This window comes from Phyllopteryx taeniolatus, chromosome 11 (assembly GCF_024500385.1).
Source record: "Phyllopteryx taeniolatus isolate TA_2022b chromosome 11, UOR_Ptae_1.2, whole genome shotgun sequence".
Classification (NCBI taxonomy): Eukaryota; Metazoa; Chordata; class Actinopteri; order Syngnathiformes; family Syngnathidae; genus Phyllopteryx; species Phyllopteryx taeniolatus.
This window is the reverse complement of record NC_084512.1, coordinates 18,228,218-18,254,951: the sequence shown is the minus strand read 5'-3', so window position 1 is coordinate 18,254,951 and position 26,734 is coordinate 18,228,218. Positions and strand designations below refer to the sequence as shown.

The 26,734-nt window shown below is 43.3% G+C and overlaps 1 protein-coding gene across 8 annotated transcripts in view; it reads left to right on the top strand.

Annotated features, from left to right (window-relative positions):
- dlg5a (discs, large homolog 5a (Drosophila)) overlaps positions 1 to 26,734 on the top strand; it is a 77,079-nt gene that overhangs the window by 33,566 nt on the left and 16,779 nt on the right. For 4 of the 8 annotated variants that reach the window (XM_061790789.1, XM_061790787.1, XM_061790792.1 and 1 more), the window contains 18 exons: positions 44 to 227; positions 1,821 to 2,080; positions 2,465 to 2,777; positions 6,014 to 6,244; positions 9,570 to 9,754; positions 9,831 to 9,956; positions 11,488 to 11,620; positions 15,568 to 15,695; positions 15,768 to 15,943; positions 16,830 to 16,933; positions 18,738 to 18,830; positions 21,269 to 22,291; positions 22,819 to 22,939; positions 23,040 to 23,184; positions 23,681 to 23,814; positions 23,925 to 24,014; positions 25,067 to 25,235; positions 25,685 to 25,762. In XM_061790789.1, coding sequence (XP_061646773.1) covers positions 44 to 227; positions 1,821 to 2,080; positions 2,465 to 2,777; positions 6,014 to 6,244; positions 9,570 to 9,754; positions 9,831 to 9,956; positions 11,488 to 11,620; positions 15,568 to 15,695; positions 15,768 to 15,943; positions 16,830 to 16,933; positions 18,738 to 18,830; positions 21,269 to 22,291; positions 22,819 to 22,939; positions 23,040 to 23,184; positions 23,681 to 23,814; positions 23,925 to 24,014; positions 25,067 to 25,235; positions 25,685 to 25,762 — 3,693 coding nt within the window. The remainder of the gene's footprint in view (positions 1 to 43; positions 228 to 1,820; positions 2,081 to 2,464; positions 2,778 to 6,013; positions 6,245 to 9,569; positions 9,755 to 9,830; positions 9,957 to 11,487; positions 11,621 to 15,567; positions 15,696 to 15,767; positions 15,944 to 16,829; positions 16,934 to 18,737; positions 18,831 to 21,268; positions 22,292 to 22,818; positions 22,940 to 23,039; positions 23,185 to 23,680; positions 23,815 to 23,924; positions 24,015 to 25,066; positions 25,236 to 25,684; positions 25,763 to 26,734) is intronic. The other 4 variants (XM_061790795.1, XM_061790790.1, XM_061790788.1 and 1 more) reach the window with 3 other exon arrangements.

Below are 26,734 nucleotides of genomic sequence, written 5' to 3'. Positions count from 1 at the left end.
TTGCACGAGTTGACCCCGCTTTGGCTGTTTCCGCATCAAACAGCATGCTGCACAGCCGTGTCCTGGGCGAACAGACGCAGCTCAAGGAGGAGATGGAGACGCTGCGAAGGGACAACGCTCAACTGGTCCGAGAGCACAATCACCTCAAACAGAGCTGCGAGGAGCTCCAGCGGTTGCACGGTCAAGACCAGAAGGAGTTGTCCGACCTCCGATTGCAGCAGCAACAGGTACGGTCCACTCCAACGCACACACATATACTGTATAATGCCCTCAGAGCTAGGAGGCTGGAATTAATTAGTGGCAGTTCCATTCATTTCAATTGGAAAGATGATTTGGAATATGAGTGTTTTGAGTGACGAGCGCGGTCGTGGAACTAATTCAACTCATGTCGATATATATATATATAAGGCACCACTGTACATGTTTCATAAAACATTGCCTAGTGACACAATTTAAATAAGAATTTTTTTTAAGGTGAATTATGGAGAGCTTTGTTTGATTGTAGTGTACATCGAGTGAGTGACTTTTGCTGCACTCTGGCCAACGACGAGTGCTCTGACCCATATAGGACTCCAGTGCAGTGTACCTATGGGGATAGTGCAATGGTTGCACACTGTAAGCCAAGCTGAAGGGGAAACTTAACACAGAGCATTTCTACGAAAGGGCAAGTGGAAAAAGGGGTTTGGCTTGGCCAAAGAGCACAATGACCCAAGGCATCTAGCTACAAGATGAGGATATATGCTGCGTAGACAAGGTTAATACAGCCCCCTGGACGCTGCCGCTCTCACAGTAATACAGCAGGCGTTATTAGCAAGATCTACCATAATGAGACATTCAGTTGAATGAGTAGTGCACATTCAAGGACACACGCTACTGTTAATATTGTAGGCCCTTTGATTTTACTCATTTGCTGCTCCAGTCATGTGGATTGACGTGTCTAAATAATGGATAGTCCTCCTCTTCAACTTGCACACGGTATAAGTGAGTGTCTAGAGTTATTGTCGCTGTAAAAGAATATAGCAATGCTTGCTCTTTGATGCCACCTGCTGCTAAATCAAAGCACAGCACACAAGTTTGATTGCAATACTGCAGTACATTCCCATTCAGTTTATTTATATTTGGAAATTTGAATAATCCAAAGTCTAAACTGTCTTTATGACAAAACCTTTAACTCTTCAGGAATTTTTTTAAATTAATACTGAAGCATTATGTTATTACATGTATAAGCAGTAGCTGTGTTTGCCAAAATTACTTACGTTAGTCACAGTATAAATAGAAAGGGACCATGAATGTAATGTCAAAGTTACTCCATGCACACCTAAAGTGCTGACCCTTTGACCACAAGTGAAAAGTACAGTAACTAGCAGAAAATCAGTTGGTTAGTTATAAGTGTCCACCGTACTGCCCAGTAATGTTAACTGAACCAACAATTCTGGTCAGTCATTCATCTGACTACTGTTGATTGTCAATTAGCAATTCTGACACTGAAACACACGTAAAAACTGTACAAAAGTACCAGGACACTGCAATAGTCTTTCTGCTTTAAATTAATCTTGGTTCTTCTGTTTTCATGTTCTTCTTCAAAAACGATTTGATGCTGACTGAAAATGAGGTTGAGTTAAGTGCACGTGTGTATTATGACAATTCCATGTCTAATATGATTTTTTAAAATGTATTATACTATCCCAGTTAGGGTTACGATTATGTTTTCCTGCATGTTGGTTGCAAATTTTCCAGAGCTTCACAGCATTCAACTTTAAAACTTTCACTTTAATCACATTGAGTCACATGACTATTTATTTTCTTGTCCCACATGGCAGGTAATGCGAGAAAAGGGCTCCTCGGAGGTGCTGAACAAACTGTACGACACGGCCATGGACAAGCTGGAGGGTGTGAAGAAGGAGTACGACGCCCTCAGTAAGCGCTACGGCGAGAAGGTGGCCGCGCACAACACGGACCTGAGCCGCCTGGAGCAGGCTGAGGAGGAGAACCGGCGGCTGCAGAAGCAGATGGACGCGCTGCTCATACAGCGTGACTCGGCTATGCACTACCAGCAGCAGTACTCCACCTCCATGAGGAGGTGAAAGCATTACCATTACCTGTGTATGTGTGTGAAACACGAAGCGCTTATGTTCATAGTCTATTTCAAACCAGCTCTTATCTTCAATGCCTCCTTTCCAAAGCACCTCCTGATTGGCCAACTGTTGGACTTTTTGAGGGGAAAGCCTGCCAAGGGGAAGCGTCCCAGTACTTTGTGATTATACTCTGCCGCCGGCACTGTGTTAATACAAGCTAATGTAGAGAAAACACGGGCAATCCAGTTATGGTTGTTTGGCCTTGGAAAATACATGACATAATTGACACAGAATTGATTAGCTCAGGTTATTTTGGTTCATGTTCTGGCTGCTTAGAGGTTGTATTTTGCACATCATCTTATAAACTATCCACAATATTGTCTTCCTAGGTTCGATTCCGTGCAGCAGGAGCTTAACAAGTCCTCCGCTCAAAACAAGGAGCTCCAGCGCGAGATGGAGCGGCTCCAATCGGAGGTGACGCGCTACAAGAACCTGCAGCTGAAGTCGGCCAAGGACTGTGACAAGTACAAGGAGGAGCGGGACTCTGTGTTTAACGAGTACCGCCTCATCATGAGCGAGCGCGACCAGGTCATCAAGGAGCTGGACAAGCTGCAGACGGAGCTGGAGGCGGCCGAGGCCCGGCTGAAAAACACTTCCTCGGAAAGGGTTGTGGCTAGCGAGGAGTTGGAAGCACTCAGACAGGTATGAAACGGTGGATATAGTCCAGGGGTGGGCAAACATTTTGGCTCAGGGGCCACATTGACTTTTAAAATTTGACAGGCGGGCCAAGCCTGAACCGGATGCTTACATATAAAAAATAAACAAAACTAAAAAAAAAAGGTATTATAGTGTTAATTTACTTTTAATGGGAACCGTGTTGTTTTGTTGATCACCTTATTTTGCCAGTGCATCAAAGTCTGGTGTTAGTTTTGTTGTAGCAATTCTCAGAACACATCTGAGGTGTTCATCACTCAGCTAAGATCTGTTGTAAGATGTTTTGTTGGTGTTCATCACACTAAAAGAGCCGTGTAGAGCCAAACACCACCAGCATCCTCTGTGCCATCTTCCGGATTTTTGGAAATTTCTCTGCGCTTCATGAAGCATAAAACACATCCAGTTTGAGAGTTGAACTTCTCTTTTAAGACTGTATCACATCAGAGATCAATCAGTTCACTCTGCAGCTCCCGTGGCGTTGTTTCCGGTCTTGTGTGACTGAATCTTGGATGGCAGGTTGTCAGATAAATGTGTTTTGCTGAGCCTGCAAGCTTGATTTTTAACCGCTGAGCCGTAGGCATTAGTTCCTGCGTTGATTGGCTGCTAGCATAATCGGCATGCTTGGTAGAAAAGTGACGGCTGATGTTATATTCCTCTAAAACCGCAATGGTTTCTTAACAAATTAGACATACAGCCTTTGACTGAACTTCAGTGGTTAAACACTCAGCACCACTGTTGCCACAGTTACCTTGAAAAAGTAACTTAGTTACTTTACTGATTACTTGAGCTTAAAGGTAACTTAGTTACTTTACTGATTACTTGATCTCAAAAGTAACCAAGTTCGAAAAAAAGTAACTTTTTAGTAACTTTCAGCAGCTTCCAAGCGGCAGGAATATTACTTATCCACAGTACAAAAAAAAATTACCCATTACTTGGTAATGTACGCCACACAAGTTTCAGTTACATCAACATGAACCAATAACTTAAATATTAGTGTTTAATCAGCAAGTTAGTGAAGAATTGACATGACAACACAGTACAGTAAGTACCTAAACATAAACAAGCACATTATTCTCAGTACACTTCTCTAAAGACTCTTAACTGATAGATAGATAGATGGATGCCGATTGTGATCCATGAAGGCAACCTTGTGTATCCGTGCGTGTATGTAAACATGAGTGAGTGGCGGTTTGATATTGGGGGTCATACAAACACACGCACACACACACACAATTGCTCCCACCATTGCAATTTTGATGCGAAGAGTGAGAAACTTACACAACTGTTTAACTAGGAAAGCAGTGGGTGATTCATGGCGGGGAGAAGCACTTACTTACGTGACGTCAGCTGTGCGGTGAAATCAGGAGTGTGATAGTGAAATCGTGCATTTCTTTGCACTTTTATGGTATTGTACCGTCACTGTGCATTGTAGACTCTACAATCACCTCCCAATCCCTTTCTTCCCCTTATTTAGAAATCAGCAGTCTTTGTGAACAGTTGAATGCTGTTGAATGGCTGGAGTGCGAGTTTTCGAGTCACCAGCAACAAATCACGACTTGCTGAGAAACATTAATGACTCAAAAGTAACTGTAGTCTGGGTCCTCTCCTGGGGAAAGTAATGCATAACTTGTTATCCAAAATGGTGGAATTTGGGAGTCATGTGTTACCGGCATCACTGCTCAGCACTCACTGTTGACTTTTCTTTTCTTTGGTCCACTCAGGGTTGAAGAAGGGTTCAAAGCAGTAGCAGAGTAAAACAGAACAGCCAAAGTCAAGTCAATGTATCACTGTACCGACTGCGTTACCTGGTGGAACCACTGGCCATTACAGCACAACCTGGTGGAACCACTCGTCATTACAGGACAAGGTCAAATGAATGTAGTCATGATTTTGATATGATTTGGCCGATTCTGTACCAATCTTTGGCAGGCCGGGTTGAAATGATCAACGGGCCGGATAGAATATACACTGCAGCTATAAAATATTTTTAGAATCAATTACTCTACCGATTATCGCATCTATCAATCGTGTAATTGATAAATATAGATTTTGATTTTTTTTAACAAAAAATGTGCATGTGAGGTTCAGGTATTATTGTTGTCCACTTTGGATTGCCATCCTCATGTTTTACACTGTAATATTTGTGACTTGGATTGTGTGTGGCTTAAAAAGGTTGTGCATGACTTGGTGAGTGACAAGGGAGTCAGCAAATGAGAGCGTAGAGTTGGCTGTTGCGCACTTAGGTTAGTGAATTGCTATTGACTGACTAACTGTTAGCCAGACTGCGTGTTGAATGAATTACAATAATTAAGGATCTATTTTGTTGCTGGGTCGACATGCATGCACACACACACACACACATACACACACACAGCTTTTTCTGTGTCAGTGCTGTGGATTCAAAACAGCTTCATGGAAATAAGGTGGATTAGATAGATGACTGTCTACTGTATCTAATTTGTCTACCTATCTAACAGACATTTTGCTTGCTCAACCCATGTGGGGAAAAAAGGTGAGCACCCATAAAGACAATAAAAGCATTTAAACTCATGGAGGCAGTATGTGGTGCATGGACACAGCCACAAACAAATCCCCCTTCATAAAATAACCTGGGAAATGAATGTGAGTGGGCAGCACATGATCTTATGGTTAGCACATCTGCCTCACAGCCGTGGTCCCCGGTTCGAATCTCAGCGCTCCTGTGTGGAGTTTGCAAGTTTTCTCTGCATACTCTGGCTTCCACATTCCAACAAGATGCATGTTTGGTTAATTGAAGACTAAATTGTCTATTCGTGTGAATGGTTGTTTCTCTATATGTGCCCTGTGATTGGCTGCTTCAGTTCAGGGTGTACCTGGGCATATTCCAGGTAGGAAGAACACCAAATGAGGGATGTCCTCTGTTCCATTCTTGTCCTTTGCTGTCACTATTGTTTGTCACACGTTTTACATACTGTATCTGACAAAACTGTAATGTCGCCTGCACATACTGGCTGCGGTGACTTTTTTTAGTTCCTGAAGCGTGCATCAGTGAGTTTGATACAGTAAGATGAAGAAACATTAACTCACCATCTGGTGGAATAAAGGCCACATAAAAAATAGTTTCGCTCTTCCTCCTCCTCGAATGTTTCTGAACATGCTGGACGCCCGCCAGCCAGTTTCATTGGCTGAGTCCGTCAATGACACAGCGTTAAAATGCTTCACTTTTTCCTTATTCCTCATCACAGGAGTTGAACTCGTCGCTGGTGGACCGCGACAGGGCCATCTGCGAGAGGAACGAGCTGCTGGAGAAGTACTGCCATGAAGTGAAGGACAAAGCCGAGGCCCAGAAAGAACTGAGCCAGGCCTGCAAGGACATCGAGATGGTTCGGGAGGAGCGCGACGTGGCCCGCAAGGAGAGGACCGAGGCCATCATTCAAAGGGATCAGCTCCTTCGGGAATACTATCAAGCCCGACAGGTGAGTTGGGCCTCCACTGCCACTCCTGGGTGTTAAAATCAAAGGCTAGATGTATTCTAAAGACCTTATTGGTAGACTTTACACCGATCTGATCGGCCTGATAATTAGCATTTTATGCTGATCGGCTTTGTCATAATTCGCCGATGATCGGCTCCGCAAAAGACATTTACTCCGCGTCGCCATCATGTACAGTATATTTGAATCCAAAAGCTAGTTTATTTTTAGCCTTGTCGCGTGTCTTTTGACGTAGTACTGTAAATATCTGACAACCAATAAATTTCTTTTAAAAAAATCACCATGTCGGCCGTGTGGGACAGACAACACGTAATGCCTGGATCAGACTACAAGACAAATTTGGTCTTTCACGATTGCACTATGTCAGACTACTGCAATAAAATCTTACAACCGCATCCCTTCTTTTACGATCACTGGGCTTTATCTTGTCAACTCAAACGTGACCAGATACTCTCGTTACCATGGCGACAGCATCAACAATGAATCTCATCATGTGTATTATAAGAACAAAATGGGGAAAAACGTGCTGGTGCTCGAGAGTTACGTTAATTTAAGGCTTGCTTGAAGTATGTTCATGTACTTTTAATACGATTTGGCTCACAAGCAGGCAACAAAACGTTATGTAGCCTAGCACTAACGGTTGTACCGGCGTTATGTCGAATCATGCTCTGAAGTTTCGGTGTGTGTGAAGTCATTTAATTAATAAGTAAATTAATTACAATAATGAAATCAGGGATTTCCAACCTTTATGGAGCGAAGGCACACAATTGGAAAATCTCACGACACACCAACAAACAAAAACGTCACAAAAAGTAGATGCACAGTAATTACTGTATGTACTTCCTGTCATCTAATAGAAGAGCATTTATTTGTTCTGTCTGTCACTATGCCTCACTGGCATAAATAGAGGAACAAAGATACATTTCCTTGTCAATAAATAATGTTTTGAGCAGTTAACTTAAAATTGTATAATTTCCTACAGCACACCTTAAGATTGTTCATGTCAGACTAATGTGCCACGGCACACTGGTTGGGAATCACTGGACTAGAGAATGAATACTTTTGAAGATACTCATATACAGTACACAAGTATATCCAGTAAATGAACAAGTCATTTAAATGGACATATTGCTCCATCTTGTGATCAGATCGGTGATCGGTTATCATTTTTTTAAACTCGCTGATCGGTAATCTGTGATCGGGCCCAAAAATCCTGATCGTGTAAAGCCTATTTATTGGTTGCTGTGAGCCGTCAGGCTGAGGATTACATTAGTATGTACAGTAATTCCACTGACCGTTAAGCCGATTGAGGTTGCGGCGCTGTCACCCCGCGAGATTCCCTCTCTTGGTTACATTTGAACTTTAAACTTGGATTGGATGACATGTTTGAGGCTTTTTAGTGAATCAGACATCTAGGATTTCATGACAAGGGGTCCTCTGATTACAGTACTGGCATACAGTGCTGTGAAAAAGTATTGGCCCCCATCTCAAATTCGTATATTTTTGCATAGTTTCCCCACTTTAATGTTTAAGATAATCAAATAAATGTAAATATCAGACAAATATAACCCAAGTGAACTTAGAATTCTGTTTTTAAATGATGATTTCATTTATTAAGGGAGAAAAACAAAACTATTCAAAGTTACCTGGCCCTGTGTGGAAAAAGTAATTAACTCCCCTTGTTAAATCATGAATTAATTGTGGCTAATCACAATCTTTGGTTAATTTTCACTAATCACACACAAGCCTGATTACCTCCAGACCTGTTTTATCAAGAAATCACTTGAACAGAATCTATCCCGACAAAATCGGGGAAAAAAACAAAGAAATTCCAGAACAGAAATAAAGTAATTGACATAAATTAGACTGGAAAGGGCGGCACGGTGGACGACTGGTTAGAGAGTCAGCCTCACAGTTCTGAGGACCCGGGTTCAATCCCCGGCCCCACCTGTGTGGAGTTTGCATGTTCTCCCCGTGCCTACGTGGGTTTTCTCCGGGCACTCCGGTTTCCTCCCACATCCCAAAAACATGCATTAATTGGAGACTCTAAATTGCCCGTAGGCATGACTGTGAGTGTGAAAGGTTGTTTGTTTCTATGTGCCCTGCGATTGGCTGGCAACCAGTTCAGGGTGTACCCCGCCTCCTGCCCGATGACAGCTGGGATAGGCTCCAGCACGCCCGCGACCCTAGTGAGGAGAAGCGGCTCAGAAAATGGATGAATGGATAGACTGGAAAGGGTTACAAAAGTCATTTCTAAAGCTTTAGGATTCCAGCGAACCATAGGGAGAGCCATTATCCTCGCCCGAGAAACTCCCAGGAGTGGCCGGCCTGCAGGTCGTGGCCCTGGTTGTGGTCCCAGCGGAACCACGATGCACACGTAACATCGGTGACAAGAGTTGATCCACGAGTACATCTTGTATTAATTAGGAAACGCGCCTACAATTATTTAATTAGTTTACGGATGTTAATGTTAAATGTATTAAGCGATGGAGAGATGTTAGGGATTATGTCACAACACAGAATGAACTAACTCAAAATTCAGAAATGGCCAGTAAAAACACACAAATATTGTACTTAATATTTTCCTCGAGGATGCATTTGGGATGAGGCTTTGAAGTTGGTAATATTGAAAAATGAAGTAAAATAGACAATTATTTTAGTCAATTATTTTCCAGAATGAGTAATTGGATTTATTGGAGTTGTGCTTGCTTGTTGATCCACTTGAAAAAGTATGAAATGTGTAATATATTGTTTGTTTTTGCGGAACACCTGACTTACAACATTTTAAATCTGACTAAAAGACAGCCGAAGAGGAACTAAATGGTTGTATTGGTTACTCAAACAGTTTGTTTATAAAAAAAAATACAAGAATAAATCGGTAATAGAATTTGGTGAAGAGGCGTATGCATTTTTATGGCTTCACAGTTAAGGTCTCACAAAATATAACTTTGATGTTGCCCACAGTGTGTCTGACACACCTGAATTTATCATGTTTGCATTTTGCGATTTGGCAAATTTTTTTTTTTTGTGAAAAAGTAGACAAGAACATAGAGATTGCTAAGATTATTATCATCAGAAATTTTCACCAACAATAAAACATACTGTTAAATGAATACCTCCTTAACAGTGATCATCAAAATGGAGCATTATTATCTTTGTAAAAGCCACATTTTGCATATAGCTCTAATATTGGACTTCACTGGATTGCTCAGGATGTACCAAATCTCATCCCCAATGCTTATTTACTTAAAATATAAGAAGTCAACAAGGAATGTGACATATGGTCCACTAATGAAATGTTCTCGTGCAGAAACAGGATTCGGCCACACTCGACATGGAGCGGGCCAATAAGGAGATTGAGATGCTCAGGAAACAGTATGAGGCCATGTCCCAGGAGCTGAAGGAGGCCACACAGGAGACTGAGGTGGCCAAATGTCGTCGGGACTGGGCCTTCCAAGAGCGGGACAAAATCGTCGCAGAAAGAGAGAGCATCAGGTGCGTCCACTGTGAGCTACGAGTTGTTATGAAGGCTTACCAGATGATACACAGTCACCCTTCTCTGCATCCACAGGACGCTGTGTGACAACCTGCGTCGGGAGCGAGACCGGGCGGTCAGCGATCTGGCAGACGCGCTGCGGAATCTGGACGACATGAGGAAGCAGAAGAACGATGCTTTGCGAGAGCTCAAAGAGATTAAGTGGGTTTCATGTCCTTGTGTTCACTTAATATGGGAAAATGGTGGAAAAGCTTATAGACTCGACAACCCAAGCAAAATCCTCCTCAGTTTGAGCGAGCACAGAACAATATGACCTCTCCCGATCCTTTCGTGCGACTGCGTTTGTTGTATTCATGTTGTGTGCTGCGTGAGGCTGGGTGTAAGCTCTAATATTGTGCCTTCAGATGCATGAGAGCGCGCACTCATTTATCTGGCGGCATTCGCACATGCCTAGATTAAAAATGTAATCCTGAAACACAACAGTTGGACAGTATTTGTCCTCTTTCTGCCTGTGAATGTCCATATGGCATGTAAAAGCTCCCTCTGCTGCCTGTAGTGTGAATAACAAAGGCTGTTTGCAGTTTGGTGTTTTAAAGGTGATACCCCCAAGGCATCCGTCAGAAAGAGGATTTTAGGTTTGAGCATGCATTTGATTTCCTTAATGACAAAGCAGAAACCCATTTCCACAAAAACAAAACAAAAATCTTTTAACATGTGATTACATGTTCTGTAATACAGAGATCCCTCGTTTATCGCGGGGGTTAGGTTCCGGACCACCCCCGCAATAAGTGAATTCCGCGATGTAGCATCCATATTTTATTATTATTATTATTTTTAAGTTGTATGACTCTCTCCAGTCCCACAATTATTGTTTCCATGACTCTTATTAACCTCTACTGTACTCATGAATATTTCCTTTTCCCTTACATACTTTTAATACTCTTAAACATACATATTAACATTTAAAATGAAGGTACTCACCATTATAGTTGATGTCGATTGTACTGCGGCAAGAGCGTTGCGGCTGTCTCCCAGATATTATTTTCGTCCTTAATTTATGAAGCGGACCGAAGATTCATTTATGCCATAATGGCTACAGGCAGGCATAAACCCTGTGCCGGTCTGCCTTTTATTCAACTGGTCGAGAAATTCCATCTTTACTGCGAGATAGCTGCTACTGCTAGCATCTTGCTCCGCCGCTAACTGCCAACCAGCATGTACCTTGTTTGGGCAGCATTGTAGGGCTTGACATAAAGTACTGTAACGTCTTCCAATGATAAACGGCGAGACGTCAGTCCATTTATCTCACATTTTTCGATAACGTAACGAAACACCGTTACCGTGAAACTTACACCGTCAACAAACTCTCTCTCGGCTTCCCCACAGGCACGGAGAAGCGATGTGTTCAGAGACATTCTGAATTATCAGCGCTCAGCACAACGGAACTTTTGTAATGTACTGTACAGGTGTTTCATTCCGTGTAATCTGTGTTTCAATAAAATTTCATTTGTTTTTTCCATGATTTAGCTAAAAAGAAATGCTTACATTACCACAACAATTTAAAAAATATGTAATTATCAGCAATATTAATATGATTTTTAAAAATCCATGATGCACTGAATCCGCAATAAGTGAACAGCAATATAGCGAGGGAACAGTGCACACAAAATATAGCTGATGTTTATTTTTATCCTCCACTGGCTGACCTCTGACTGTGTGTTGGTTCATAAAGGGAGAAAATGGAGGGACAGCTGGAGAAGGAGGCCCGCTTCTGTCAGCTCATGGCCCACAGCTCTCACGACTCGGCTATTGACACAGACTCCCTCGAGTGGGAGACTGAGGTGGTGGAATTTGAGAAGGACAGGGTAAGAGCAGCAACCAGTTTGGCATAAATTCAGAGGCTGTTTTTATTTCCAAATACAGGTCAGTGGTTCCTCAATTAATGGCGGAGTACCGTACTTGTAAGCAAGTCACAGCGCGCCATATTCTATCACTAACCTACGCTAACACAAGAGTAAAGTCATAATTACTGTAAATATTTGTATGGAAAAAAAACTAATCCATGATTACAAAAGAATCACACGGAGTTTGCCTTTTTGTGCTCCTTGACGACTATTCTTACGCCGTTGTGCAAGCAAGTTCATTGCGTGCCGTTTGTAACCTCAAAACCGTGTATGTTGGGATGGCTGTATAACGAGGACTTCCTCTACTGTGAAAATGGCAAGGTCAATGCCCCAAAAGTCCAACATGTTGTAGAAACATACCTCAAAAGTCAAACAAAACTAGCGTTCAAACCATCATCGTGTTAGAAATCCACTTGTGAAGGATTAACAAAACAGGTGTTTTGTTATTTCTTTGGCTTTCTTGATGCCATCGCAAAATGTTACTAGTGAAGGATAAAGGGAAAAGTGTGATGATAACAATAGAACTGGAAGTGTAACTTAGTTTGACTTAGAGGAAGTTGAAGCTTCTCAGGGACAAAATGAGCACTAAATTAAATATCAGTTACTCTAATTTCTCGTGTATAATGCACACCCATGTATAAAACGCACACCCAAAGTTGACCTCAAAATTCTGGAAAACCCTTCTACCTATGTACAATGCATTTTTACAGTGCATGATTTTGTTTCTACCCATATGATCAAAACATGATTATCTGTATTTTGTTAGTTTTTCCATCCATCTATTTTCTTAGTCGCTTCTCCTCACAAGGCTCACGGGTGTGCTGGAGCCTATCCCAGCTATCAAACAAACAACCATTCGCACTCACATTCACACCTACGGGCAATTTAGAGTTGTCAATTAACCTACCATGCATGTTTTGGGGATGTGGGAGGAAACCGGAGTGCCTGGAGAAAACCCACGCAGGCACGGGGAGAACATGCAAACTCCACACAGGCCGGGCCGGGGATTGAACCCCAATCCTCAGAATCAGAATAATCTTTATTTGCCAAGTATGTCTAAAGAACACACAAGAAATGTGTCTCCGGTAATTGGAGCCTCTCTAGTATGACAAGAGACAGTCAATTGACAGAGAACACTTCTGAGACATAAAGACATTGAGACAAACAGTCACTGAGAACACGTAATACTTTCTTTTTTATTTACTTGCTCTGATTTTGAAATTCACAGCCCTACCTTTATTTAGTAAATGAGAAAACACACAGTTGTGCTCATATGTTTGATTACCCAGGTAGAATTTGTAAGATGATTTTTTTATTTCTTTTGATGATTTCTTCTGCTTAGTTACTTTACTGATTACTTGATTTCAAAAGTAACTAAGTTAGAAAAAGTAACTTTGTAGTTACTTTCAGCTGCTGCCAAGTGGCTGGAATATCACTTATCCACAGTACAAAAAAGCATTAGCTTAACTGTACCCATAACTCCGTAATGTACGCCCCACACGTTACAGAACGATGTCATCAATATGAACCAATAACTTAAATATTTGTGGAGTTGAAGCCACATCAGCAACTTAGTGCAGATTTGACATGACAACACAGTACAGCAAGTACCTAAATGTAAACAAGAACAACATTCTCAGTAAACTTCTCAAATCTTAACTGATAGATAGATGGCTGCTGATTATGGTCCATGAAGGCAACTGTGTGTGTGTGTGTGCGTGTGTGCGTGTGTGTGTGTGTGTGTGTGTGTGTGCGTGTGTGTGTGCGTGCGTGTACGTAATCGTGAAAGTGAGTGGTGGTTTGATATTGGGGGGATACACACACTGGAGCTGGAGCCTATCGGGCAGGAGGCGGGGTACACCCTGAACCAGTTGCCAGCCAATCGCAGTGTGGCGATAGTGTAATCGTGCATTTATTTGCACTTTTATGGTACTGCACCGTCACTGTGCATTGTAGAATCAACAATCACCTCCCAATCGCTTTCTTCTGCTTATTGAGAAATCAGCAGTCTTCATGATCGGTTAAATGCCGTTGAATGACTGGAGTGCGATTATTATTTATTTGTTTTTCTTTCTTTTTTGAATCACCAGCAGCCACAAATCAGTACTTACTGAGAGACATTGATGACTCAAAAGTAACTATTGCTGGTTTGAAAAGTTAACTGTAGTCTGATTACTCTCCCCGGGAAAGTAACACGTTACTTTGCTCATTACTCAAAATGCCGGAATTTTGGAGTAAGGCGTTACCAGCATCACTGCTAAGAGCACAGTGGCCTCCATAATCCTTAAATGGAAGACGTTTGGACGACCAGAACCCTTCCTATAGCTGGCCGTCCGGCCGAAATGACCAATCGGGGGAGAAGAGCCTTGGTGAGAGAGGTAAAGAAGAACCCGAAGATCACTGTGGCCGAGCTCCAGAGATGCAGTCGGGAGATTGGAGAAAGTTCTACAAAGTCAACCATCACTGCAGCCCTCACACAGTCAGGGCTTTATGGCAGAGTGGCCCGACAGAAGCCTCTCCTCCGTGCAAGACACATGAAAGCCTGCATGGAGTTTGATTTAAAAAAACAAACAAAGACCTGAAAGACTCCAAGATGGTGATAAATAAGATTCTCTGGTCTGATGAGACAAATATATAACTTTTTGGCCTTAATTCTAAGCGATATGTGTGTGTAAAAAAAATCTGCTCATCACCTGTCCAATGCAGTCCCAACAGCTGCAGGGACTGGTTGCAATCAAAGTTAAGATGAATAAGCCCAAGTACATGGATATCCTGGACGAAAACCTTCTCCAGAGTGCTCAGGACCTCAGACTAGGGCGAAGATTCACCTTCCAACAAGACAATGACCCTAAGCACACAGCTAAAATAATGGAGTGGCTTCAGAACTACCCAGTGACTGTTCTTGAATGGCCCAGCCAGAGCCCTGACTTTAACCCAATTGAGCATCTCTGGAGAGACCTGAAAATGGCTCTCCACCAACGTCCACCATCCAACCTGACAGAACTGGAGAGGATCTGCAAGGAGGAATGGCAGAGGATCCCCAAATCCAGGCGTGAAAAACTTGTTTCATCATTCCCAAAAAGACTCATGGCTGTATTAGCTCAAAATGGTGCTTCTACTAAATACTGAGCAAAGGGTCTGAATACTTATGGCTGTGTTATATTTCAGCGTTTCTTTTTTTAATAAATCTGCAAAAACTTCAACAATTCATTTTTTTTTCTGTCAATATGGGATGCTGAGTTTACAAAAATGAACTCAAATGATTTTAGCAAATGGCTGCAATATAACAAAGAGTAAAACATTTAAGGGGGTCTGAATACTTTCTGTACCCACTGTATATGCAGTCATACTTACCCCTGTCATATTGGAATGAAAGTGTAGGCTACACCTTGTTCATAACCTTTATGTGGCGGTGGCATATTAGAAGCAAAGTGTACACCTTTCTCATAACCTCTAGGTGGCGGTGGCATATTGGAATGAAAGTGTACAGCATTTTCATAACCTCTAGATGGCGGCATACATTTATAAAATGTGAATGATTTTTTTCCATTTTGCCCTATACCTATGTATAATGTGCACTATTGACTTTAGACAATTTGGGGGGTGGAATGCGCATTATACACAAGAAATTACAGTACATGTTTTTTTAAGCAGATGATTATCGTACAATTACTTAAAAGCTTAAAACTGATGAAACAGTAACAAAGTTCAAGATGCCATACCTCCTATGTACTCCCTATAAAATACGACCAGGTGATAGTGTGGCTCTGCAAACACCTAATGTGCTCTCAATTAAGCATCTTGAAAGGATGAGTAGTACTTTATTGTAGTTGTATTATAATGTTTAACTTGTCTTAATACTTGTATTTGATAGTTACGGACAATTACTGATGTCATTATATTTACAGGACGACATGGACTTGAAGGCGCTTGGGTTTGATATTGCTGAAGGGGTAAACGATCCATATTTACCGGGAGACTGTGGAATATTTGTGACACGGGTGGACAAAGGAAGTATTGCAGACGGAAGGTTAAGGTGAGCACAGTCAAATCTGGTAGCTTCCTGTTGACGTCCTGTAAGACTTCATGACTTCCTTTGCGCTTCTAGGGTGAATGACTGGTTACTGAAGATGAACGACATCGACCTGACCAACAAGGACAGGAAGCAAGTGATGAAGGCGGTCCTCAACGTTGGCGGGCTCATCAACATGGTGGTACGAAGGAGAAAGTCTCTTGGGGGAAGGCTGCTCACTCCCGTTCACATCAACCTCATGGGGCACAAAGGTATACCGAGGCTAATATATTACTTCCTGGTGTTGTTTATTCAATACAGTGTTGGATGTCATGAGTTGTTATACTGTATTAATGTAGTTCTGTCATTGTCTTTTCTCCAAATTTGTCCAATTATTGGGACCTATAAAAGGGGCTAATTTACAAAGAAATAAAAAATCATCAGTTTAAATGTATTTTTCCACCTCGTTTTGGCTTGCGTTTCTTTTTAAGTCGCACCTATCTGCATGTTCTGAATGTAATGTCATTGGCTTTCATTTTGATCCTCCACATTCAATCATTGGGCCATCTACGTGTCATTCATTACAGCAGCAGCATCAACTGGTCGTGATGTCACTTACTGGGTGCCCATAACCCAGGAGAACTGAAAGTGAAAATATATATAGCTGTAGAGATCACTATTAGTTATTCATCCATCCATCCATTTTCTGAGCCGCTTCTCCTCACTAGGGTCGCGGGCGTGCTGGAGCCAATCCCAGCTATCATCGGGCAGTTTTCCTTAAATGTATGGATTTAAAAAGAAGTAATCAGTGATAGATTTTGTTGAAAAGATTAATAGTAGTTTTAATGATCACAATTTGTAATCTGTTTTGGAGAGATATTGTTTTAAGTGATGTTCACAACCTGCGTCCAGACTGCAACTCAATGGCGTGTGCGAGAAGCCACCAATGGCTAATTTAACTGGACCTAAGAATCCCACCGTTGTTATACTGAAAGTAACTCAAAAGTCACACAGAAAAATAGTATGCATTACAATTCACAAAGAGACTAATATCGTAATGCAACTAATTACTTTCAAAAGGCAGTAACTATTGCGTTCCATTTTAAAAGACAATATTGATTCCATGAGTACTTTATTGTTATTTTCTCTTTGTTCCAGACAGCGGGATAGGTCTGGAGAACGGCGTGTTCGTCACAACAGTGGTCCAAGGCAGTCCAGCAGCCAGAGAGGGCACACTAACTGTTGGAGACAGACTGATCGCCGTGAGTTAAACACTAACTTTTCACAAAGACCTTTGTCTTTAAGTATATGCTGCCTTCTGTCACATCTATCACACAGCATCTCGCTCAGGTTCCTTTGAGCTTTCTAATCCAGGCTTTATTCCATTCCAATTCACAGAACTCAGATAAAGTGGGATTCTGTTGAGTATGGAAAGTAGTGAGAGGGAAAAAATTAGGAAATTCTTCTTTTGATTCTTCTTTTGCTCACACTCACACACTCACGCTCACACGCTCTCACACACACACACACAGACACACACACAATACATAGGTAGGTTTGGGCATTGCTTGAATTTGAGCGATTCCGGTCCCGATTCCGGTTCCAAACGATTCTCGATTCCAATTATTTTAGGGGGCTGGGTCAAAAACCTTTGCATGGTTTAAATAAAGGGTGTCCAAATTACATACATTTGCTTCGCAGCCCGCAGCACTGTAGGACTGTAGGCATTGAAACTGGTAACCGATATCTTTTAATTTGAACGATTCCGGGAGAACTGGAATGTTAGTCCCAGTTCCAATCGGTTCTCGATTCTCGATGCCCAACTCTATACATAGGTGAGATTGTCAAGAATGGAGCTTTGCCTTGCAAGCAAATGGACAATGTTAATTCACACACCATGAAACTATACAGTACTTTTAAACTCAGAAGGACATGCTCACTGTTTAGGAGGATATTGAGCAAATACAGGAGCACTAATAAATAAGATAAATGCAGTGGTGCCTTTAGATACAAGTTTAGTTTGTTCCGTGACCACGCTCGTAACTCAGAATGCTTGGATCTCAAATCATCCTTTATTTTTTTAGAATTCTTCACTATTTACCAAAGTGCTGCTTGTTGTGAAGTGATTTGAGTTCACTGCATCTCTCAAATGTTTGCTTGTGCGTCAAAGAAAAAAAATCTGCGGAACGAAGGCTCGTAACTTGAACAACTCGTACGTCAGGTCACTCGTATCTCAAGGCATCAGTGTAGTGATTTTGGTCATTTGCAGGGACATTGCTTGGTTGCAACAGCCTTATCAACAGTCATGGCTTTAATGGTGCCAACACAAACAATGGAGTAAAAATGTTAACATGTTAAATTAAAAAAAAATATATTAACACACAGTCACAGTTAAAGTCAGAAAAATTAAAGGTGTAGGCAAAAATAACAAAAACAAGAAATTCAGTTTAATACATGACTTTATTGCACCAGTCACATTTACAATATGGCAATATTGAAAGTTTCATATTTGATCTTGCTTCAGTTGATGTTGGTCACAGCGTGTCCCGTTCTGTCTCAATTGTACAAAACTTACAGTAATTGTGTTTGTAAAAAGACGGCCGATTCAGCGACGGAAAAAACGCTTGAATGTCGGACCCTAATGCCCGGAAGCCAGAGATCCTTTTCACTGCCTGATAAAAATGTATTCATCTCCTTGCTCAGACCCATTTTAATCTTGGCTTAATATGACATCCACCCTTGCTATTTCTTATCTCCGACCGTCTATTTCAACAATCCCTCTCAAGTCAATCCCATTGTGATGGAAATGGGAAGATTGCGGCGTGATGGCCCTACGCACTGAAAAGTGCTGGCCTAGATTTCCTTTGCTCTCCCCCCCGACCGCCGCTGACAAAGAGTTCTGTGCCTTTCAAGCCCCAGGCATTGCTGTGTCACCCGCATTGCATCTCTTTCAGCCACGCTGTCATCCACAACAAAGACACACCTGACAGGGGAAAATCACCCCAAAAAGTGCACCGCCTTAACGAAGAAGGACCTGTCCTTATTTCTGTCGTCTCCTCTCCCCAGATAAACGGCATCGCTCTGGATAACAAGTCTGTGACAGAGTGCGAGGCCTTGTTGAAGAACTGCAGGGAGTCTCTCAGCCTGTCTCTCATGAAGGTGGGCCACACGCTCTCTCTGAGCTTCTTTTTGGCTTCTTTTCCTGCCACCTTCAAAGAACATTCTTCCTACTTTTTTTCTTGCCCTACATTGCAGTTTACTAAGTGGGTCTGGTGAAAAGTACAACCTTCTATTTGAAGCATTTTTTGTTAAAAGGGGTTCATCCATTTTAATTGTTACTTCCACCAAGCACCAAGTTGTTTTGTGGTCAAAGAAAGACACCATTACATTTTGATATCCATCCAGGAATTTATTTTTCATAGTTAAAATTCTAATTTAGGCAGCATTGTGATGTAGTGTAACACATTTGCATCACAGTAAGGAAGTTCTGGGTTTGACTCTCAGCTCACGCCTTCTAGTTTAATGTTCTCCCTGTGCTTGTGCTAATCTCCAGATACTCCAGCGCCCCCCCCAAATTTCAAAAACATGCATGTTAGGTTCAGTAAAGACTAAATAGCCCATTGATGTGAATGATGTGAATGGTTGTTTCTCTGTACGTATGTGCCCTACGATTGGCTGTCGACCAGTCCTGGGTGTACCCCGCTTGTTGTTCAAACTCAGCTCGGATAGGTTCCAGCTCACCCTCCACCCAAATGAGGACAACAAGCGCTATAGAAAATAGATGGGAAATTACGATTCATAGAATATGGCAGACTCTAAATTTATTGCGACCTGCAGGACTGGAGAGGACCATACAAGGTAGCTGCTTAAAGGTGCCATATTTTACCAAACCAATTTTTTCTTGTATTTGGGATACAATATTGGCTCTGTTGTGCCTCAGTAAACAAGTGAAATATGAATTAAAATTGTCCACGTATTCCCGAGTTCCAGTTTTTCTGCCGACAGGCCTGGAATCGGGTCATTCGAATTTCTCGAGCTTATCCATGTCACTAGCAAAGATCTCCACCTACCTTTCCGATCCTGAGCCAGCACTGTCAACATAACAAACACGTGTGCGCTCACAAGTGGGTCTTCTACAAGGCAATAACAAATATGAAAACCTTGAAATAATATTTCTATATATAAATGTGGCGGCACGGTGAACGACTGGTTAGAGCGTCTGCCTCACAGTTCTGAGGACCGGGGTTCAATCCCCAGCCCCGCCTATGTGGAGTTTGCATGTTCTCCCCGTGCCTGCATGTGTTTTCTCCGGGCACTCCGGTTTCCTCCCACATCCCCAAAACATGCATGGTAGGTTAATTGACAACTCCAAATTGTCCGTAGGTGTGAGTGTGAGTGCGAATGGTTGTTTGTTTCTATGTGCCCTGCGATTGGCCGGCAACCAGTTCAGGGTGTACCCCGCCTCTTGCCCGATGATAGCTGGGATTGGCTCCAGCACTCCTGCGTCCCTTGTAAGGAGAAGCGGCTCAGACAATGGATGGTGGATGGATATAAATGTTTCAGGGCTTTCATTAACTCAGGTCTTATGAATGTTTGTTTATTTTTAGATTTGCATGGCATACTAGATCAAATGCACTCAGGGGCCATAGGTTCACCACCCCTGGTTTAATGTTACAACCAGGCTCAGTGTTTTTATTTACTTTTTAAACAGCAGAGCACCTGTTTTCCATGTAATAGCACTGTTTTCCATTTCTCTCAATACTGAATATCCATCCATCCACCCATTTTCTGTACCGCTTCTCCTCACTAGGGTCGCGGACGTGGTGGAGCCTATCCCAGCTATCTTCGGGCGAGAGGCGGGGTACACCCTGAACTGGTCGCCAGCCAATCGCAGGGCACATATAAACAAACAACCATTCGCACCCACATTCACACCTACGGCAATTTAGAGTCCTCAAATATCCTACCACACATGTTTTTGGGATGTGGGAGGAAACCGGAGTGCCCGGAGAAAACCCACGCAGGCACGAGGAGAACATGGAAACTCCGAACAGGCGAGGCCGGGATTTGAACCCAAGTCCTCAGCACTGTGAGGCAGTTGTGCTAACCAGTCGCCCACCGTGCTGCCAATACTGAAGATATTAATAATAATGTAAAGTAATAAGAAACAATATTGCAGTAGCTAAGCTGGGAGGGTAGAATACACCTCTATTTGTCATTGGTAGAGATCTTTGCTCAAACGTCTGCTGATTGCGGAGGCCTGAAAAGGATGATGACCGTGTGCTCTTACGTATTTCGTAAGCATTGACACATTGATTAAATATCAACATTTTAGGAATCTACAACAAATATCTCAATCAAATGATGTGAGATTTTGGAGTTATCTTGGACGGCAAAGGTTTAATTTGGATCTGATCCCGAAAATGCATTTGGCATCAATGTCAACACGTCTTTGTCAAATCTTAACCAATTAGGTCGTTTTTTTTGTTTTGCTTTTGTACGATCTTAACTTTTGTTTCCTTGAAATGAAGGAATTTAGATGATCTTGCCATTCAATTCATTTATATTTCATTTATGTTTTTCTTTCTGCCTCACAGTTCTTTCCTCACAGTACATCCGGCCAGAACATTTTTGAGAGTCTGCGTGACTCATCGGAGAAATCCAATGGGCGCATTCACCTCTCCGAGATCCACTCTCGGAACAGCCGCAACCTGAAACACAACAGCTCAACGCAGACAGACATTTTCTGCCCCGACATCGGGAGCAGCGGCACGAGCGGCATCTCCGGTGAGAGGAGGAAGCACCGAGGGGAACCCGATGAGCTTTACGGGAACATGGGCAAACCCTTCTCCATGGGTTCTCTTCACGCCATGAGCCTGCAGCCGGCATCCGACTTGTGCACCGGCCGCTATGGCCCCAGCGCCTTCCATGAGTGCTTTCCTTACTCAAAGGCGCCATCCTCCTTGCCGTTCGACCCCGTCTCCGCACCCGACTGTCTCACCATGGAGGCGGCCCAGGACAGGAAGCACAGCGGAGGAACGTGGCCCAAGATGGTGGTGGGAGGCATGTCAGTCGCACTGGATAACAGCAGTCCAGTCCCAGCAACGGCCCAGCTCTCCATCTATAAGTCTCCCAAGCAGAGGAAGTCCATCTTTGACCCGGACACCTTCAAACGCCCTGAGACGCCCTCCTCTAAGTTGGAATACATGGCAGCCAATCAGATAGCGGTGGCCACAGTGTCGCACTCCCCCCAGCCCTCAAAGACAGACTCCCTATCCTCCTCCTCCACTCCCACCCCGACCCCACCGACACCACCCACCCGCAGCGACTCCTTCAAGTTCAAACACAAACATCAGAGCAGCTCCGCGTCCGACTGCACCATCACGTCTGACGGAAAAGGCGACGCTGCAGTCTCTGCGGTGACGGGCGAGCGGGAGCGAGACAGGAACGGGAACCACTACTTCCTGGATGGCAAAGTCCTGACCTCTAGGAAATCGTGCGACGAGGACATTGGGCGAACCAGAAGCGAGGAGCCTGAAGTGAAAAGGCCGCGCCCTAAATCCGCCCCCGCCCTTCGCCGCAGGATGACGCCACAGACCATCGCTCTTCCTGCATTCCAGGTTAGTCCGTTAAGTGAATTAAAACCCAGATAGATAACTGTCACTGCGTAGTCAATCACTGCTTTCAAACGAATCATGCCCCTTCCTTCTGATAGATCAATAACTTGTTTATTAAAGAGACGCTATGTTGTTTAGAGGTGTGGGCCCTCAAAATAGAGACACATTTTGCATCCTCCCAGCTGGCCAAAGCCTGCATTTTTTTTTTTTGTGAGAATTTACGGCCCCTTCAGAGTTGTGCCAGAGGACTTTGCCTTTTGAGCCAGCATGTCGGAGTGATCGATAGTTCTGCACTAACACCTACCACCCAGCCTGGGAGCTGACTCACTCCCCTGGGCTCAGACAGCCAGGAAGCCAAGAAGTAGACAGCCCCTGGAGCACAAAAGCTCTCACAGTGGAGATAAACGTTTATTTTAAGGTACCACAATGTCATGCTGTCTTTTTTTCCCTGTGGTGTTTCTTCCCAATTCTTAATGGTGTTTTCTACCCTAAAGGGGACAACACTAACCTGATCCTGTCATCCGTCACAGAGCTACTCTAATGACGAGCATTCACCAGAGCCTCGGGACATGCTGCGATCCTCCCCCAGCCGCTCCCATCGGCACAGCGTCGGCTTTGTGCCCACCGTCTACAACGGCAGCCTCCCACCCAGTGAGTTTTTTCGAACACTTCATCTCAAACCTCACCATCATACATCCTCACTTAGCCCCCCTTGTTCCTCTTTTTGACATGGCATCTGTTCTTTCGTTAGATTCGGCCCACAGGGGTCTGTCTCCGTGCCCTGCCGTGACAGCCGTGATGAGGAATCCCGTGTACACGGTGCGCAGCCATCGTGTTCATACCAGTAACTGCCCATCAGTTGCCTCCCAGATCTGTCACCAGCATGCGCCCACCAGGTGATCTCCTTCCGACCACTTCCTGTTTCTTTCTCCCAAATCAGGGGCTGCATCCCGGCTTACCCAGTAGCATCAACCTAATATGGGAAAAAGAAAAGATCTTTGGTTGCGCCAACAAAAAAACCCCCCAAAAAACAGGAAAACAAGGCCTCATTGGTTGGCAACCTTCACCATGTGATGTCATCAGCCTTCTAATGCAGCTTCTGAAATGGGACATATTTATTGTGTTAAAAGTGCTTTACAACAAGTCTTCTCAGTGTTCCTTCTTTGGCTTCTCCTGATGACTAATAGTTTCAAATGAGTCTCTTCCGCAAAGGGCAAAAGCATATAATTAAATTCAGTTAGTGTTGGTTCGCTTTAATGTTTTACAGTGGCGATCTGGGTCAGCCCATCAATTTAATTAACTGTGAAATAGCTTGCATATTCATATAATTGTATAAGCATTGTATGCATAATTTCATTTCCGAAGGCCTAATCCCCCTTTTCCCTTTGCCAGCCCTCAACATCAGGGTCGCCTGAGCCTGGATCTTAGCCAGCAGAAGCGGGGTGGCGAATACGCCGAATCCTCGTCGTCACGAAGCAGCCGAGCGTCACACGGTACACACTCACTGCCCTCCAGCGCACGACTCGGTCAGTCTGGCACGCATGCACGCACACGTGAAAGTTACACACTCGGTTGTCACGTTCTGTTTTGGGGTGTTGCCCCCATTCATTCCTCTGTCATCTCACTTCGACTGCAGGTTCTTCTAATAATGTCCAGTACCGGGCTGAGAGGATCAAGATCCCTTCTACTCCCCGCTATCCTCGATCTATGCTTGGGTCAGACAGAGGTACGGCCCTCATCAGTAAAGTAGCACTTTCAAGTATCAAAACACTTAAAATCTGTAGCAAAAGGTTACATGATTTCAGGCTTTCTGGGCACTAAGCTGTTTCAACTGAATCCAAAATAAATCCCCCATTATCACTCCCAATCGTCTATCAAACATAATGCAAGTTTAAGTTTCTTGTGTTTTGACTTCCAAACATATTTCTCAGCAAGGGAATAAAACACGGCAGCTCATTGGAGCTGTGGTTAGCACGTCTGCTTCACAGTTGAGATGTCCCGGGAATCTCAGCTGATGCCTTCCTGTGTAGGGGATGCATGTTCTTCCCATTCTTAGGATTTTCCTGGGTACTCTGGCTTCCCTCCCACACTCCAAAGCCATGTATGTTAGGTTGATTGAAGACTGATTGTCCTTGGGTGTGAATGTGAGTTTGATCCTTGTTTGTCAATATGTGCCCTGCGATTGACTGGCGACCAGTCCAGGGTGTACTCACTCAGAGTCAGCTGAGATAGGCTCCAACTCGCCTACGGACCATGGAATAAAGTACCAATATGTACAAATGGCCTAATTCATTAGGTACATGTTCACATGCGCATGAGGGTAACATCCTTCGCATGAAATGTGAATACGATACAAGATACTGTAGCTTCAATATAATGCCACTGTTTAGCTTCATACTGTCAGAGAATTATTAAGAATGTGTGTATTACTCTGTTCCGTCCCTTTGAATGGTGGCATATATATAAAAATAGAAACAATTATCACTCGCTACAAGCCACAATCATAAATAGTGTCGCCAGAGAGTCCTTACTTTCAGATGGTGCCGAGATATGATGCTTCAAGGTTAAAAATGCCGCACAACTAACTAGTATGCAAAGCGGTGTAAGGATGTGCCATAACATACTGAAAAAGGCACGTTTGGTTTTCTTGGTAATGTTGTAAATCCAGTGGTGTGACATGACAACAGTGGTCACACAATGTATTGTGCATCGTTTTTTGCATGCAAGGTGTCAGTGTTCCATTTCCTTGTCTCACCTCCCATGTGCTTTTAAACGCAGGCTCCCTCTCGCATTCGGAGTGCAGCAGCCCCAGCCTCATCACACCGCCGCAGTCGCCACTCAACCTGGAGACGTCGTCCTTCGCCAGCAACCAATCACAAGGCTCCATTTCCACTTTACCTCGCATCTCGGTCAGCCCAGTGCCAATCAGCGAGCGCAGGAAGGACAGGTATGAAGGCGCGCGGCTGTCAAATCCCGTCTGGTTGGCATGTCTGCCCTACTCTAATGCTTCTTGATGTTTTTGAGTCTGCTGTCAAGTTGATTAGAGCGCCCAGTTTTGTGGGACTACGCTGAGTAAAAGAGATGTAGCAGGGTCAGTGATGGAGAGGGTGATAATAAGGATAATCTCTAACGCCTGCCATAGAGATGCTCTTCGAAGATTCCAAAGGTGTTGCCAAGCAACAGGTCCATCACTCAGTGCTAATGTGGCCCCTCAGTGACATTAAGAATGGCTGTGTCCTGTGCTTATCGCTTGCTTCTCTTGTGTCCTTAACATTGTTTATCTCATTTGGCACGACAGCAGCCTTCAGTGATCACACGTGTGTTACTGCCTCACTATGATGTGTGTGTCGTCCTCTCTTATCTGCCTCCCGCTTTTGCGCCACCTCCCGTTTCCAGATCTCTTTACCGTAACCGATCTTTTCTAAGGATTCCTCTGGCTGCGAGGCCGAGGTTCTCCTCTCTCAGGAGCCTCAGGTTCGTTCTGCCTCACGGCGCTGCCGGCAATGCATCGCCAGGCAAAGGCCACCCCCACCCCACCACCCAGTTCCTTCTAACCGAGCCCCTGTCGTTCACCTGCTTATCTGCTGTTGGGCATATGCCATGGAAAGAGGCAGAAAATCCTAAGAACCCATATGGAATGCAAAAGTAAATTTTATGATGCATTTTACCAATCAGAGAATGCTTCCATTTTTAGATTGCAAGTCGTCTGCATGCTACATTGGAACACCACAAGAGGAAGGCCCTGGTTATATACACTTGGTTCGAATATACAGTGGTACCTCAACTTACGAGTGACCCGACCTGACTTATGAGTTGTTTGAGATAAAAGCTGTTGCTTGTCGTGTTTTGTCTTGAGCTGCGAGCAAAGATTTTACGTACAAGGACTTGCATAGCTATGGTGGCAGCAAGCTTTACAAGCAGCAAACTAGCATTTATGTCGCACTATAATTACAAAGATTTAAACAACATATTTGAACAGAAGCAGAAGCAGCACATGCAGACGGAGCATACAGCAATATTCACACACTCATATCTTCTTTATGCAAAATATTATTGTTGCAGCTTGGATGCTGTGTCAATCAAATCTCAGTTTAGTATGTGTATGTATTATACTGTCCCCTGATGGCCAAGGCGCATTCTTTACATTTTTTTTAATTATGTTTGGGGCATTGGAACGGATTAATTAAATTTCTGTTAATTTCAATGGGAGAGAGATGATTTGAGGTGTGAGTATTTTAAGTTGCAAGCATGGTCATGGAACAAATTGAACTCATAAGTCAAGGCACCACTGTACTATATGATTTTATATACAACCCCAATTCCAATGAAGTATGGACGCTGTGTTAAACATAAATAAAAACAGAATACAATTATTTGCAAATCATGTTCGACCTATATTTAATTGAATCCACTACAAAGACAAGATATTTAATGTTCAAACTGATA